This window comes from Lynx canadensis, chromosome B2 (assembly GCF_007474595.2).
Source record: "Lynx canadensis isolate LIC74 chromosome B2, mLynCan4.pri.v2, whole genome shotgun sequence".
Classification (NCBI taxonomy): domain Eukaryota; kingdom Metazoa; phylum Chordata; class Mammalia; order Carnivora; family Felidae; genus Lynx; species Lynx canadensis.
In genome coordinates, this window is record NC_044307.1 from 33124090 (window position 1) to 33141516 (window position 17427).

The following is a 17427-nucleotide window of genomic DNA, read 5'->3' on the forward strand; positions in this document are numbered from 1 at the left end:
AAATCCTCATCCCCTTGGAGTCATATGGGTTTGTAGCATTTTTTTTTTTTTAGTTTATTTATTTTGAGAGAGAGTGCAAGCAGGAGAGGGGCAGAGAGAGAAGGAGTGAGAGAATCCCAAGCAGGCTCCACGTGTGGTCAGCATGCAGAGCTGGATGTGGGGCTCGAACCCATGAAACCATGAGATCATGACCTGAGCTGAAACCAAGAGTCAGTCGCTTGACCAACTGAGCCACCCGGGGGCCCCTATAGCATCTTTTTCTTAAATTTTAAGTAGGCTCCATGCCCAACATGGGTCTTGAACTCATGACCATGAGATCTAGAGTCACATGCTCTAGGGGCACCTGGGTGGCTCAGTCGGTTGAGCATTTGACTTTGGCTCAGGTCATGATCTCACGGTTTGTGGGTTCGAGCCCTGCGTTGGGCTCTGGGCTGACAGCTCGGAGCCTGGAGCCTGCTTCGGAATCTGTGTCGCTCCGTCTCTCGGCCCCTCCCCTGCTCATGCTCTGTGTCTCTCTGTCTCTCAATAATGAATAAATGTTAAAAAAAAATTTGGAGTCACATGCTCTACCAACTGAGCCAGCCAGGCACCAGTTATAGGGGTTAGAGACCCTGCTGTGGCCAATGCAATATGAGCGGAAAGGATTGTGTCACTTTCAGATGGAAGCACTTAAGGGCTGTTACGCAATTCCGCCCGTGCTCTTCCCCTGCCAAGAAAAACTTGTGTGGAGGTGATGACATCATAAGATGGGGAACCTCCATCATCTGCAGTCCCCGAGTCACTATGATATGAGCAGTGCCCATTTGCCCTGACCTGCAAGCAAGGTACAAAATCTTTGTGGTTTTAAGCCCCTGAGAAATTGTGGTCATTTGTTACACAGCATAACCTAGCCCACCTGACTAATACAGTGAGATCACTGAATTCTCCTAAGAGCCCCACCATGTGCTCTCTATGCCCACTCCTCAGAATCATTCAACCATCACATATTGGTTGAGTCCCCACTGGAAGAGGGCATTGGCCACATGCAGAGGAATGAGACATGGCCAGCCCCTGAGAAACCTGTGGCCTTAGATACAGAAGTGGTCAAGAAAATACAAGTGGAGCGGAGTGGAGGCACAGCAGGACTTGTCCCAGAGGAAGAAATACAAGCTAGAATCTTGACCTGATCATGCCCATTGTCCAAGCAAGTGCAGGTAGAGGTAGCAGAAGGGATGGCATCCCTGGTTATAGGGACCAACTTAGGCAAAGGTTAAGACAAGGGTAGAAAAGTCAAAAAAGCATGCTGGAGAGTCAGCGGAATATAGGTGCACTCATTCAAGAATATGTAAGCTGCTGTTATAGAAACAGCAAAATATAATGGCTTGAAAATAGAAGTTGAGTTCTCCCGTGCCTAAGAGTCCAGAGCTGGGTACCCCTAGGCTACAATGTGGTTCTGCCATCCCTTAAACTTGACTCCAATCTCTGAGTTCAGAGTGGCTGCTCCAGCTCCTGCCATCACATCTGCCTCCCAGCCATAGGGAAGAGGAAAGCATTACATGGAGTGCATGCCCACTCCTTCTAGAGATATAACTAGGAAACACAAGTCATCATTCTTCCCTTCCAGCAGCTCCACCAACCAGTCATCCCAGCCAGCCTCAGCCCCAACTCTTTCCCCTCTGCATCTAACCAAGTCTCTCCTCTCCAGCTCCTCGCCTTTCTCCAGGTCCTCATCTCTTGCCAGGCCCAAGGCAGTGGCCTCCTAACAGGTCTCCCAGGCTCCAGGCCACGCCCTCCAAATCATCACCCCTAAAATGGCCATCCCAGTTTGCAGTTCTGACCAGGCCATTCGGCAGACCCTACAAGGCCCTCCTCCCCTCACCCTTGCCCACCTCTCCAGATTCCTCTCTCATCCCTGGAGTGTTCATCTCCATCTTCCCAATGCCCCTCCTTGGCTCCTCCTCCCAAATATCATGTTATTTGTCACCTCTGTCTCTTTGTTCATCCCTGAAATAGCCTTTCCTGTTTCCAGCTTGCAGATCTCACATCCTTCTGGGGTGGGCTCAGGTATTACTCCTTCAGGAAATGGACTCAGAGCCCCTGAGCTCCGGGCCGTGGACCTAGTCTCCACTTCCCCATTATTTCACAGTTGTTTCTTCAGTTGCTCTGCCTCTTAGTAACCAGCAGTGAACCTGGGCACATAGCAGTGCTTGAGAAGCAACTGAACGGAGAAATGAATGGTGGGCTAGTTGGGGTATCTTGGAGAGGCAATGCAGATTGGGGGCTAAGGGCGAGCACAGGAGCTAACTGCCTGGGTTCAAATCCCAGCTCCACTGCTTCCTGGCTGTGCACACCTGAGCAAGTTACTTAACCTCTCTGGGGTTCAGTGTCTCCGTCTGTAAAATGAGACTAAAGCTAGTACTCCCTTCATCCAGTTGTGGTAAAGATGAAACAAGCCAATACATGTTGAACTTGGAGTGGTGCCTGGCCCTAAGTTAGCCCTTCTCGTTATGAGGCCAACCTCACGGGGGAACCTCTGATAAAAATGGGCAGGAAACAGCCTGAGCGTGGTTGCAGCTTGGAAAGACAGGAAGACACCTCCACTTCCGGCCAAAATGAAGTAGCAGGGACCAGATTTACCTTCCTGTCTGAAACAACAACAAAATGCATGAAATACATGAATCCAGGATTCTCCAACACTGGACATTAAGCAACAAATGACAGTGCTTCCCGAGACATGAGAAACAAAGGAGGGGAGCCCTACAATTGTCACGCGTATGCCCAGGGACAGCTTCCAGGCTCTGGCACAAGAGAGGGGACCCAGCCAAGAGCCTGGAGTCTCCCATGCTAGGGCAGACAGAGCTGGGGTCCAGAGAGACCAAAGCGGGTAGAGTTTGCCAGTCAGAGGCCAGAGAAGAGACAGCTACGCAGAGAGAATCCCAAGGAATCTTCCCTCAAGAGCCCAGCTGCATAGCAATCAGGTTCCAGCAGGAAGCAAGCGGAAGCTGCTTAGAGGGCACGGATCACCAGGATTACACATGACCCACCAACCAGAGGAGAAAGCCTAGAGGTTTCGTTTTGCCAGTGGGGCGAAATGAGCCCTCACTAAATGCTGCTCTGGCCCCACCTAACAAAGCTTGAAAGCAAGACCTGAAAGGATTGAACCGTTTCCAAGTAACTTAACCACATTCCAGACAAAGCTCAAGAACCTTTATATGTATACAAAAATAACCAGCACCATGTGCAGTGAAATTCACAATATCGGGCATCCAATAAGAAATGATCAGGTCACGCAGAGGAAGGATATGCAGCTCATAATGAGAAGATCAATCAATCAATTGAAACCAGCCGGGAAATGACATGGCATGAGTGAGCGAGGATATTCAAACAGTTATTGTAACTGTATTCCACGCGTTCAAGAAGCTGGGGGAAAACAAACGCTTAACTAGAGACATGGAAGGTATGAGAAAGACCCACTTGAGCCTCTAGAGATGAAAGTTACAGTGCTGAGATGAAAAATGCACTGGAAACAATTAACAGCAGTTGGAAACCACAGAGGGGGGAAAAAAGGTTAGGGAACCTCAAAACATAGTAATAAAACGTACACAAAATGAAACACAAAGAGGAAACAGACCCAAAATGAAAGAGTAGAGCATCACTGAGTTATTGGGCAACTTTGAGGCCAGATACATGTGTGCAGAGGTCCCTGAAGGAGAGAAGATAGAGGGGAGGACAGAAGCAGTTTCGAAGAAATAATGGCCAAAAGCTTTCCAAATATGAGAACAGTAAACCCCCAGATCCCACAAGCTCCACAAACCCAAGTGCAAGAAACATGAAGAAATGTCACACCGAGGCACGTCATAATCAAATTGCTTAAAACCGGCGATAAAGAGAAAACCTTAAAAGCAGCCAGAGAAAAGGGAGGTTATATACATTAGGACAAAGATCAGGATGACGACAGATTTCTCGCGGGAAAGACACAAGCCAGAAGGCAGGGAGCAGCATGTTTAAGGAACCGAGATGAAGACTGGAAGCTTGGGGGAAGGGGGGGGGCAGAGCCCACCGTCCAGGGCGACAGGTGGTGACGGCATGAAATCCAGGGACGGCAGAGAGAGCGGCGGAGACTTAGCCACCGCCCTGGGGTGCGAAGCGCGGTGTAGGGGGAGCTGTGGGTTCTGGCTCAGGTGGCTGCCGATCACCAAAACGGGGGACGTGGGAGAGGAACACATTTAGGAGACGCTGTGGCTTCCACCACGGATGATTCTGAGTAACTAGCAGGGTGCACGGAAGGAGGTTTGGAGGCTGGGAGAGATACATAAATTTGGCACTTGTCTGATGATAGATTAGTCAGAATAGGAAAAGCTGTAACTCAGAAACAAATAAATCCTGAAATCTCAGCATCTTAACAAAAAAGCTTCTTATTCACACAAAGTTCACAGCGGGTTGGCAGAGGAGGTGCTCGGGCCAGCGATTCGGGGACCCACCGGCCCTCCATCTTCTATGCCAACTAAACCCGCGAGAGGAGGGGCCTGGCGGAAGAACACCATAGGCCCCGGCGGAAGTGATGGGCGTGGCCACTCCCCACAGCTCATTGGCCAGAAATGTCACGTGGCCTCTAGCCGCCTGCAAGGGAGGCTGGGAAACGAAGGGGGAGGACGCAGAATTTTGGGAAAGCGCTGAGGCCGTGAGTTTCGGTGGGAGAGAGCCCACGGAACTTTTGAGGTAGAAGAAAAGAACTAAAGGGCACGGGCCAGGAGCCCCAGACGGAGCTCTAGCCTTTGAGGAGTGGGGGGGAAGAAAAGTCCTAAACCACAGAGGAGGGCGAGCCGGGTGGAGGAAGAAGAGAAGGGCACACACGCACTGTCCTGGAGGGTAGGGCTCCAGGGCAGGTGCAAGACCCATTCTGACCTGCCCGTGTGTCCTTTGGAGTCTTGACATCGTCTTCAGGAGATAGTATTATCTCTGTTTCACAGATGCAGAAAGCGAGGTTCCGAGGGCTGAGTGACTCAGGTGCCTGAGTCACAGTGACCTGGCAGAGACCAAAGCCAGGGTTCTTCCCCCCAAGCTCTGCTCCCTGCTTTCCCAAGTGCACCCTTGGAAGGGACAGTGCTTACCAGGGAGAGCTTTTACTGGGATCCTCTGAAAACCGTGCTTCTCTGATTTTCTAGGTTGATCGGGATGGTGGTGGGGAGGGTCTTTCTGGGGCCTTTCAAATCCTCACCAGCTTCTCTGCCCCCCGGACCTCAGGTTCCTCCACCACCTCCGTTGACCTGCACCCCCGAGCACCACACTGTGGTAAGAGTGCAGGGCTGGCCGGCCCACCTGGACTGGTCCTGCCCCCCAAACAACCCGCACCCCTTCTCCGTCTTCTCCCCCTGCCCCACAGTATTAACAAAACCTCCTCCCGTCACAGATCACAGACAGACAACCGGGACTGGGGATGCCAAAGCAAGGGCCTCATTTGCATAGGCAAGCTCCTCCCCCACCCCTTGATGTGTGCACAGTTGCCATAGCAACATGCCCCCGAAGACTCTTCTTCCCAGTCACCTCCCCTTCCTGTACTGCTTGGAATGCTGGCTCCCTACCCAGGCTGCGAGGGCTCAGAACTCAATCCCTCATTTTACGGATGAAGAAACTGAGGCCCAGAGAGGGAAAGCAACTTGCCCAAGGGCACACCGCGAGTCAGCAGCAGGTCCTTACCTAGAATCCGGGCCCCCTGATACCAACTCCAGGGTGTCTCTCACCCTGGGGCGGGGGGATCAGCTCCCTTTCCAATCATCAGCTTGCTACATTCAGGCTCACCTCGGGCCTCTAGGGAAGACCTTGGGCAGCTACAGTGAAGAAATGACCACTGGGCTTTGGGCAGAGACTCAGGGTCAGAGCCAAGCACGGGGCATTGTGGAGGTGCGGATACAGCTAAATAGGCCCCTCTGGGTTTCCAGCCCAGCCCCTCCCCCACAACTCACTCATTCCACAAATATTTATTATATGCCTGCTGTGTGTCAGGTGCTGTTCTAGGCCCCCGGGTTTCAGCTGTGATCAAAGTGATGAAACCCCCTGCCCTACGGGGCTGACATCCTTGTGGGAGCAGGAAGATGATGTGCAAACCACGTGGACGTAATATGATGTTGGGGTGAGGTGGTGTTCAGAAAGGGGCAGAGGGCCACTTGCTACTCGAGTTAAGGTAATCTGCGTGTTCTTTCACAACTTACCTGTCCCCTGTCCCACACCCCAGGGCAGCTGGTATCTTCATACCAGACTCCGATAGGATTGCCAAGCAATTGATGTGTTTTGGGCGAACGCACCTTGGCCCAGGAGACTGAGGCTTTACCGGTAGAATCTTAAGTAGCACAGGTGGCAGCTGGGAAGATGTTTGGGGGCAGCGGGCTCCCTGAAACGCTGTGGGCAGCTGCCCTTCCTGTTCCTAGCATGGCCTGCAGGCTCAAAAAGATCTATCAGAGGCCCAGCAAAGATCACCTACCACCACGCTCCAGCATCAAAATACTAGACTGCAGTATAGTTCCTGCAGAAAGATGGCCCTTCACCTCATAGTGAGAAAGAACAGCAACTCACAAGTGCCCCTGGAAGCGGACTCCAGATGTCAGGCTCTGTTAGCAGACCCCTCCCTGGGAGGGGGGTTTTATTCCACTTCCCGTGGAAATCTTCAAACGTGTAAGTGGAGAGTAGTATAAAGAAACTCCCAGGTGCCTGTATGCAGCTCAAGAAACAGCAACTTGAGGCTACTCGGGTTTTCACCCGACCCCCTTCCTGCCCACTGGAACAGCAAACTGGGACTGGTTTTATAAGGAAAGGGAAGAGCAGGAAGGCCCTCCCACCCCAACCTGGAAGAGGAGGGCTCTCCAGAAGTTCCAACAAGGCAAGCCAACAAGGAGGCATTCTTGGGCAGGGAGTGCCCAGGGCAGACCCTGAAGCTGAGGGAGCCCTGGGGAGCCACAGCCAGGATGGGGGCTCCTGGGTCAGCTGATGGGGTAGAGGAGCCTGGCTAAGGGAGCCAAGCCCCATTTCCTGCCCCAATTTCACCTCTTTGTTTTCTTTCCCTCCTCTCTCCCCCACCCCCCCTTGCAATAAAAACATAATTATGGGCTTTATAAAAAAAAAAAAAAAGGCAAATTATGGTGACATGCTTTAATTATCTGCCGAGCAATGGCGGGCTGAATTACACAGGCAGGGCCTTGGAGGTTACCTAAAAATAAAGCAAGAAGCCTCATTAAATGCTAATTGCTGCTTTTGCCAACTGAAGTGAGATTTGGGCACCATGTGCCATTCAGTGCCAGGCTGTCTTCAGGGAGGTCCAAGCCCTGGGAGGCTCCGAGTGCCAGGGCCAAGCTCTGCTGGGCACCCAGGGCAGTGCAGGGCAGGCGGTGGGGGCAGAGAGAAGCTCAGATGTCAGGGAGAGTGCCTCAGTCTCCCCTCGCTGTTGAGTGGGCAGATGGAAACCCCAGGCTGGGAGGAGGAAGCTGCAGGCCTTAGTAAGAGCCTCTAAAACAAAGGGCCTGTGGCCTGTCCTCTGGCCAGAGAGGAGCCACGTGGCCTCCTGAAAGGTCAGCATCTTTCTGTGGGCTCCCGAGGACCCCTCCCTGGGCCTGGAAGCTGAGATGGTGTGGGGGCACCTGGCATGGTGTTCACAGGCCACTTCCTGGTCCTTTTTGCCTCTGCCACCGGGGCCTGAGAAGGCAGGACAGGAGAAACAGACTAGGAGACACTGGAACTTCGCATCTGAGCTGGAAGGGACCCAAGCTTGTATACTGCCTCTGAAGCTGAGTCCCCAGGGACCTAGGAGTTCCACAAAGGTGTCCTGTGTGCCCCGCTGGCTTGGTAGCTTGGTGGGCTTCTGCCCCGGGCTAGTAGTAGCCTAGCCTTGGCTTTGGGCCTCCACGAGCTCTCGAGTGGGCGTTGTTCCCTCTTGTCTGCAGAACCCCAAGGTCCAGTGCCACATCCACCTCGTTCATTACTGCACACCCGCAGCCTGGCCCGTAGTAGGTACTTAGTACCTGTGGATTGGATGCGTAAAGAACCAAGTCTGGGTGGGGCCCATAGTTTGCTTTTCTAACAAGTTCCCGGGGATGCTGCTGCTGATTTAAAGGAAAGGTTCTGCCATTGGAACAGCTTGAAAACCACCGAGTTCCCTGGCCCACTGGGCTGCATAGCAGACACCTGGGGAGCTTGTAAAATGTATTGTCACCGGCCCCACCCACAAAGGAGGAGGCTGCAGCCCTGGGGCCTCTGGGCCTCTCCCTGGGAGCTTGCGGACACCCCATCACCCTGCTTACCGAGCAAAGGTCTCTGGGGGCCACCATCCCTCTCTCCAGGGAACCAGGGACACTGCAAAGCCAGCCCCCATCTTTTTGAAGTATAAAATTCCAAAGGCACTGCTCATCTGTCTGCCTCTCTTGGGTGTCCCACATGAACCCGGGGAATTAACAGCATGGCAGAGGGAGCAAAGGTGAGCAGCCACGGGGCTTTCCCACCCGTGCATCAGAGCACATCCCAGTGGGGCCCACCTATGGGATCCCAGGCCCGGCTTCACCGGCTGTGCCTTCCAGGTGATGCGTGGCACCCACCCTCCCACACCCCTGCGCCGGGTCTGCCTCCCGGAAGTGCTGGGGAGACTAGTCCCTCCTCTCCACCCCTGACCCATGGAGCCGCACACTTCTCCATTTCCCGGACACGGCTCCTTGGAATTCACACCCCACCCAAGGCTTCCCCTACCTACCCCACCCTATTCCTATAACTATGTTCCTTTGGGATATTCGGCATTTCTAGGCTGTAGAAATGCTGAGGCCTAGATCTTCCCCATCAGACAGGAAGTTCCCTGAGGGACAGGCTGTGTTTCGCCCCTCAGGGCAGTCCCTGAAGGTGGGGCTAGGTCTCCTCCATCTGACTGGCACCCCCCCGAGGCCGGGGCCTGGGTGCCTCCTTTCCACCTGCCCCTTCACAGAGTCCTAGGCAGGCTGGACTAGGCCAAGTCTCAGGAATGCCTGACGGGTCTAAGGCCCACCAAGAGCCCACCCCTGGCTCTGGGCGCTGAGGGGAGCAGAGCAGGCAGCACCCCCCTTGGAAAGAAGTTGATTCTCCCCAGTGGAACCTAGAAGAGGGGCTCCACAGATATGGGGGGCTCCACAGATGTGGGGAGGGCACCTGGGAAAGGCCTGTGCTGAGCATCAAATCCTCCGCCCAGCCTTGGGCCTCAATACCGCAATCGCCTTGGGAGGGAAACAGACCAGAGAGGGGACAAGGTGCCGGGCTGGAGATGTCATTGGAGGACTGGCTGCACTCCCCTTCATCCAAACCGCCCCCCACCACAGGCACGCGCTCACACACCCCGCCCTGGGAGCTTCTGGCAAACACCCTTGGTCTGACCACCTAGTTTTGCCTGATTAGGCTAGAGCACTGGGTAGAATCTATTCTGGGGCGCAGGAACCATCCTGCGAAAGCAAGACAATCAGTGAGAGACACCCTCTTTGCCCTTCCTTTCCTTACAAATACCGAGCATAAAGTAGGTGCTCTACACACACACACACACTCTCTCTCTCTCTCTCTCTCCCAGGCCCTCCAAGGGAACAGATTGCCTGAGCAGAGGTGAGCGTGACACTAGCCCTCCCGAAGGAGTTAGATGGGCTTACATAGGGGGCACTGCCCAGGGCACCATTTAATGCACCAGCCTCACCTCTACACGCCCAGTCCCTGCCTGGCCCCCACTGGGGTCCTTCCAGGCCCTTGGCCCTCGCACCCCACACTTCAGCCAGCCAAGGAGGTAGGAGGGGGTGTGGGGCCTGGGGCGGGCCAGAAAGGGGCGGCACAGGAAGCCTGGGCTTCAGCTGCCGCTGTGGCCTCATTGTGTCGCTGGCTCTGTAATTTACCCCCGGCAGGGGCCCAGCCCCTAAGCTGCTTCCCGCTCCCTCCCGCCCAACCTGCCAACGAAGCCAGCTGCTGTGAACACACACTTGCACACTTGCCGCTGGCCAGGGACAAGCATCGTCACGATGTGGGTGCAATGTGGTTTTACCCCCACTTGGGCCTAAACAGACACGCTAGACAGACAAGCATGCATATGGAGGTACCAAGAGCACACACAGACGTGCAGCCAAAACAGACACACACACAGGGCTGGGGGAGCCACACGCACATACCTGTGCCACACACCTGGCCCACGCGGACACACGCCACACTCCAATCTCTAGGACAGAGACACACATCATCCTAGCACCTGTCACCTGGAGACAGGACAGGCGGGAGGGCAGGGCTGTGGGTGCTGGGAGCCCTGGAAGCCAATGTCTCAAGAGGAGAGTTTCCGGGCTAGATGGAGGAGAAGCAGCAGCTCGTTACGGGGCGGGGATCGGAGGCCCAGGTGTAAGGACTGTGAGAGGAGAGGAAGGGCCAAAACGGTACCTTCCTTAGGGGCTGCAGGGCCAGGGACAGGAATAGAACATCCCCCTTACTTAGGGGACCGCCAGCGGCTGATTTCTGGAATCTGCTGCAAAGTCCTGGTCCCTCCCTGCCCAAGGCCTCTCCATGCTCCCACTCGATGCCAGCCCCGGAGGCAGCCTCCATCGCCCGCAAGCCCTAGGGTCCATGACCCACTTGCTCCTTGCCTCTAATTCCAGGCTCTCTGGCTGCAGGTTGAGACTGGGGTCCCCCTGCAGGGCCCTCAGTGGATGTGGAGCCAGGGTGCAAAACCATGTGTTTATTTTTATTAGAAATGTTCTCGGTATAAAAACAATCATGCGCTACACATTGTCATCAATAACCATCACCAAACACCCAGGCACTGAACTCCGTGTCATCAGCAGGACGGGCAGGCGGGCAGGCGGGCAGGACACACAGCAGACGGGAGGGGGCAGGCGGGCAGGCTGCGGGCCACAGGGACACACACAGAGGCCACCAGGAGGACGCGGCACTTTGCAACACACGCGAGATTCGTTTTTGTTTTGGCTTTTTTGTGTTTGGAATTTTTTTGAGCTTTTTCTCTTTTGCGACACGTACGGTTTGGTGAATTGGGAGGTGGTGACGGGGAGAGAGCAAAGGCGGGATGCGATGAAGGTGAGGAGGGGGCGAGGACAGGGAAGAAAAATGCACGAGACCTGGGTGGAGCACAAGAGAAAAAACTGGAGAGACCTGGAGACAGAGAATGCATCAGGGAGAGGAGGCAGAGGCAGAAAGAAAGAAGAGTAGAGCACACAGGTGAAGACACAGAGAGAAAAGGCAGTGATAAAATAAAGACAGGGATGGAGACGGACTCGGACGGTCACCAGTGGGACAGGCAGAGACGAAGGGAGAGAGAGAAAACCAACACTGGGGCCCACACAGCCTGGGCCCCTGTGATTTGGGGCCAGGAGGGGCCATGGTCCAAGATGCAGGCTCTTGGGGTGGCCTGAAGCTTCCCCAGCCCCTTGTCCTCCTCCTGTCACCTGCCCGGCTTGCCCAGGCTGCCCAGCAGTGACCGCCGGGGGCTCTGCTGTCCTCAGCACCAAGCCACGTCCGTGGGCGCCCACGGGCAGGCAAGACATCAGCTGGGCCCCTGGGAGTGGCCCTGGCCCGACGCATCAGCCACAAGGGTCTTGGATCCTCCTCTTGTTCGGCTCTGGCAGCCTAGCTAGATTGCATGGTTGGTGTAGGTGACGTAGGTCTGTTTGGTGGCCAGTGCTGGAAGGAGAGAGACCGGGGGTACCCAGGTATCAGGGGCTGGCTTCTTCAAACCCCCCTTCCGCTCAGACATTGCCCTGCCCATGGCATCAAGTCCAGACCCCTGAACCAAGCAGTTCACAGCCCCCAAACCGCATGGTGGCCCCACCCCACCCATCCCATCGCTTGCCCCCCCTTTCCTTCCACCACCCTGCACCCCCCCACCTCACTGGACTCGCCCAGTCTCTGAACATCCTTCCCACCTCCACATCTTTGCTGGGGCCAGGCTGCTTGCCTGGAGTGCCCTGCCCTCCCCACAGTTGTTTTAGTTAGGACCCCTCCTTAGAACACTCCCGCCCCACCCTCACCCCCCGACGAAGCCCCTGCCACCTCCCGACTCCACCACACTTGAAGAGAATTGTTTTTATTTGTAATATAATTGTATAGCCTTAAAGTATTATCAACAGAAGTTTTCAGGTCAACAGCACACGTTCTAGAAGAACACATGCAAAGAACAGACATTAGACATAGCCTGGCAGCCTAGGGGACGGGAGTGGTGAGTTGGGACGGAGGAAATAACTGATGGAACCGGAGCAGGGGGGGCTCATGAGGCTAGAAACTGACGAGCTGACCAGTTGGCCCCCGTGCCACACCTAAGGGAAGCGGAAGGCCTCCAGGTCCCCTTGGGCCTTGGTCCGGCTACCCTTCCCATTTATAGGTGTCCCTGTCTCACCTCAGCCCCGAGGCCTCCTTATCCATACCCATGGCTCTGGCCCTCCCTCAGCCACTCCTGGGGCCCTCCCCACCACTCACAGCTGGGTGACAACATCAGCTTTTTGGGGCAGCACGAGCCTCCTCCTGCCTCTGCCCGGCCGGGGTTCAGACCTCACGGCAGCCTAGTGAGGAGGCTAGGTAAATGCCACCCTCATGTGAAAAATGAGGCACTGGGGTGAGGACCCTGGCCAGGTCCTTGGTTCTGTCCTGTCCAGATCCAGGGTCTCCCTCCATGGCCTGGGACAGCTCAGTGGAGAGTAATCAAGGTCAGCCTTGCCGCTTGGGGTGGGAGTTGTGTGCTGGTGCCCAGAGGAGGCTGGATGGGAGACAATTAGGGGGCCCTTGTTCGCAAAGCTGCCCTGACACCCCATCAGGGTCCTGTCTGCTCAGGAAAGGAGTGCACGGCCAAGGCGCCTGGCCTGGGGCAGAGGGCACTGAGGGGAGCAGTGCGGTGGGCTGCCCACAGTACCCCCCAATCCTCTCTACCCCGTTTTCCCTGGGCCCATGACTGCCAAGTAAAGACTACATTTCCCGAGCTCCCTGCTTGATGGCGTTCCTGCGAATGACACGTGAGGGTCGTGAGGGCTGTGTGTGACTTGCGTGTCATTTGATTAAAACAGATGGTTTCTCCTGTACTTCCTCTTTTCTGCTTTCCACAGGCAGAACAGACACTGAGGGCAACTAGCCTCAGCACAGCCCTCTGGGAGCCAACGGAGACAGATGGAAGAAACCTGGGTCCCCATTCCTGCCCATCTACCACACCAGTGTAGCTGGAAGCCCACTGACATGGGCCAGATTGCTGGGTCCAACTCTCAGAGGGCCCATCAAGTGTGGCAAGAAGCAAACTCGTTGGGGGTGGGGTGAGCAGAGGACGGCACCGCAGGACCAGTGGGGAGGCACGCGGGGTGGAGGGCAGGTGAACAAAAGGAAAGGGCAAACTTTCTCCCGGCCAGAGCTGAGTGGAGAGGATGGCCTTATGTGGTTGTGGAAATATTCAAGCAGAACATGAACAATCACTTGGCTGGGCAGTAGCCGGGAAGTTTTGAGTTTTAGGTGCCACCCAGACAGGTGACGGGGCCCATGACTTCAGGAAGAGAGTAAGAACACAGCACCTTACAGTGTGCCAAGACTTGCCACCTTCGTTTCTAAAATGACCCATACGCCTCCAGGGCGCCAGCTGACCATGAGAGAAGAAGGACCATGGACAGCACCCGTGAGGCGCCTGGCTGGGCATACTTGGGGAAGGAACCGCCATGAGGCCAGAGGTGCTGAGAGGGAGGTATGAGGGTGCACAGATCTAGGGACAGGAGCCTCTAATCCCCCCCCTCTGTGACTTCCGGAAGCTCTTCCCCCACCCTGCTAGGCCTCAGTTTCCCTACCTGTTACATGAGAGCGGTGGCCCTTTTGCCCCAACTGCTTGTCCTGAGGGGCTCCCCCAGCCCCAGTCTCCACCCTCCGCTATCCAGCACTGTCAGAAAATGAGCCGGCAGCTTAATCACGAGCTGCAGGCCAGGCCGATGAGAATCAGTTCCCCAGGGCTCCATCACCCCCTGGGTGAACTGATAAAATTGAGTTTCCAAACCTGTAAACCCGTCAGCAGCCATGGCTCAGGGGTGAAGGAAAACTGCAGCAGCAGCAAAACCACCAACTGTAGGGAAATGGGCGCTGAGGGTGGCCGTGGGGGCACCGAGGCGGGTGAGAGGGGAGCAGGTGGTGGGGGAGGTGAGGGACAGTTGGGCCCTGCTGTCCCTCTAAGACCAGAGCTGTCTCCAATAGAAAATCCAGTCCTTGGGTTCCAGAACCTGGAAGCGCATTCGGCCCTCAGCTACAAGCCAGGGGCCCCAGAGTCCTTCAGCGGAGCTTCGGTCTCACCATCTGGAAAATGGGAGCAGTGAGTCTGCCCGGGCTCCCGGGAGCTAACTGTGAGGCTCAAAGGGAAGCGCTCCGGCCAGGAGTCAGGAGACTTTGGGTCCAGTCCTGCCCTCCCCAGGTCAGGGGATCTCAGCACCTGCCAAGGAGCCCTTCCAACAACTTGAACCTCTCGAGTCTCAAGTCCCTCATCTGTAAAATGGGATAATAAACCCTTGGCTGGCTCTCAGCCACAGGGTGGATGGAAATCCTCTTTAAACCCTGCAAAGGGACAGGGCTGAAATAACTATAGCAATGAGGACAGGGCGGGGAGAGCGACACTCCAGGGGCATCCTCAGCATGAAGGGAGGGACGGGGTGAGGGGTGTGCACAAAGGTCCCCAAACCCATCCCTTACCGATGACAGGCTGTTGCTGCTGGTTTTCAGTCCCTGCCACCTCAGATAACAATTAGCTGGGCAACGGCAAGCACGAGCTGACAGCCCCCATTTGTTGCCCCATGTCTCTGTGCCCAATCTGCCCGCAATCAGGCCCCTGAATTATTTATTCTGTTGTTTGTTTAAAGATACGTGGCCTGCCAGTGACAGAGTGAAAAATGTCCCTGTTTCACAGGAGTGACATCTCCCCACTTTTCCTGCTCACGCCCCCTCGGTCTGGCATCCCCAGAATTAATCACCTGGCTCCTACCCAACATGTCTACAGCCCCTGATGTCACCGAGCTAAGGGGCAGTGGGGGCAAGGGGCCCTGGCCTCTGGCTTCTACGGCAGCTCTCACCCTTCCCCTGCAGGAAGCAGGGGGCTGGGAACACTGTATGTCCCCTCGCCAAGCCTCCGCTCCCCTCCTTGTCTGGTGGGGGGTGGGGTGGGAAGGGGTAGTAATTGTACCCTGTCCCCATGTGACCAACCTGAAGAGAGGCAGAAGGAACAATGTCTATCACAACTGTCAGGGAAGGTCCCACACTCTGCTTCCCTCCTTTGGAGTCGGAGTGTTAGCTCTAATTAGCCACCCATGGTCCCTGGAGGGTTAATGCCCCACTCTGATGAGCCCAGGGGCTGGAGCTCGTTTGACAGACCTGCTCCCGCCCCAGCAGAGTAAGGTATGAGGGATGGAACCCGGGAAGGGTAAATCTCCATGGGAAGGAGGAAAATGGAAGTCAGGAGTGGGGGGTGGGGAGCAGTGAGGGGTCCCTGCTCGGGACAGAAGGTCCTGGCTAGGGGCCGCACGCGGGGTTTCTGCAGATCTAGACACAAAAGGCCAGAGGTGGGGAGTTCTAGGAGGACAGTGCCCCTTCCCATCTCAGAGTGGAGGGCCCACGTGGCACCTGAAGGGAGGGCTGTAGGTCCCAGGGAAGCTGGTGCTCTGGGAGGAAGAGCAAGATTGAGAAGAACCAGAGGTCATTTGGCAAAAGACGGCGGGGGGGGGGGGGCAACACAGAGTCATCAGGATGTCAGTGAAAGGGGTGTGCCAGAAGCCAGGTATACTGCTCTGCCCGGAGAATGGAGACCCAGAGATAGGGAGGCCATGTGAAGTCAGGGTCAAGGGAAAGACACTGTGTGGGGCCAGCCAGCCACCACCTTGCTGTGTGACCTCAGGAGAATCCCTCACCCTCTCTGGGCCTCGGCTGCGAATCAAACCTCTAGCCCTACCCAGGCCTCACGGGCCTCCTGTCGAGATCACGGGACAGGGGAGAGGGCTTTGGGAGTAAAAAGTCCTGTTTGGATGTAGGAAGGGACTCTCCTTCTTTCCACAGGTGGCAGTCACTCAACAGGCGGAAGCCGTGCCCAGAAAGGAAGGGAGGATGCTTCACCCGGAGCCACAGGTGGGGAGCCTGTGAGAGGCGCTGCCCCGGCCAAAACACACCAGGGAGGCCAGGTCTCCTATTTCTCCTGACCTACTTGCGGATGACAAAGGGCCTCCTCTCCGCAGCCTGTGCTCCAGACCCTCCTGGAGTCTAGCCCATATCCCTCCTGCTGCCATGGCCGATGTCCATTTGGGGCCTCTGCCCCAGGACTAGAAGCTAGAAGCTGAGTGTTAACTCCCAGGTCCCTCTGGGACTGAAAGTCTCCTGGGCGGGGGGGCTCTGCTCCTCCTTCCCCACCAACGGGAGCCCCCCAGGACTCTCAGAGAGCAGGGGAGGCAGGAGATGCTGCCATTTAAACTATTTGGGCACTTGCAGGATGTCCGGGGAGGGAGCCAGCATCTCAGAGGGGGCAGGGTGACCATAGCAACCCCTCTATCTCTCACCCCACAGGTAGGAGACCCCACGGCTCACCTCCCAGGGCAGAGGCCTCCGTCCTTCTGAGAAGGGAGCAGTGATACTACCGTGGAGGTCAAGTCCAGGCCAGGCACCTGCTGGCTGCGTGACTTGGGTGAGTCCCTAATCTTTCTGAGCCTCCCTTTACTCTTCTGTATTACACAGATGATAAAAATACCTGCCTTTCAAGGCTGCTGTGAAGACGAAAACTGGTACATGGTAGGTGTGATACACAATCAGGGTTTAGGAAATGGTCACCACTATTACAGGTGCCCCCAAGGTCTAACCTGTCCCTCACATGCTCTGCCTCTCTCTCCTCTCAATCTCTTCTCACAGAGGGCTGGCTGCAGGGGGACCAGAAAAGTTGGCAAAGATGGTGGCCTTGCTCCCTCCCATGTACATTCCTGCCCAGGCCGAGACCTTGGGCCTGCCCCTTAGATGCCAAGGTCCCTGTGTCCTTCTCTCTCCCCATCCCCCTCTACTGCTGAGGTCTCCTTGGACAATCCCTTGGGAACACCCTGCTACCTGAGAACTGAGGCCTCTGAAGGCCCTCAGTCCAACTCACTCCTTCCCTTACCCTTCCTGGGGACCCACATCCTGAGGCCCCACACCCTCATGGCCCTGGTAGAAGGTGGCCAGGCTGGCACCAGAGCCTCTGTGCCCAGGTTACTTAAGGGCCAGAAGGCAAGGGCCCTCGAGACAACCCCTTGACCAGAGAAATCCCAGAGTCCCCCATTGTTCTGCATGAACCACATTCCCCCATGGCCTCACCACAGGTGGGCAGATATCCCTGGAAGGGGGTAGCCAGGGCTAGGTGGTGGGGGGGACCTTGAGGTTCTCTCCTGGTTGCTAGGATGGGGCGGGGCAGAGGGGCACTAACCTGGCGCATCAGGGTTCTCCCAGAGTTCCCAC

At 55.9% G+C, this 17427-nt stretch overlaps 1 protein-coding gene and 1 non-coding gene across 3 annotated transcripts in view; both read right to left on the minus strand.

Moving 5' to 3' along the window:
* Positions 1 to 282: 282 nt before the first annotated feature.
* Positions 283 to 588, minus strand: TRNAW-CCA. The gene is made up of 2 exons: positions 552 to 588; positions 283 to 318 (listed from the first exon to the last, which is right to left on the minus strand). It is a non-coding gene; the product is annotated as a tRNA-Trp (tRNA).
* A 10909-nt stretch (positions 589 to 11497) lies between these two features.
* The window catches only part of GRM4 (glutamate metabotropic receptor 4), a 104029-nt gene continuing 98099 nt past the window's right edge, over positions 11498 to 17427 (minus strand). Inside the window, exon 10 of one of the 2 annotated variants that reach the window (XM_030315286.2) lies at positions 11498 to 11640. In XM_030315286.2, the coding sequence (XP_030171146.1) occupies positions 11591 to 11640 (50 nt within the window). In that variant the 3' untranslated portion in view covers positions 11498 to 11590. Of the gene's footprint in view, positions 11641 to 12086; positions 12710 to 17427 lie in introns of those variants that run through there. The other variant, XM_030315287.1, reaches the window with a different exon arrangement.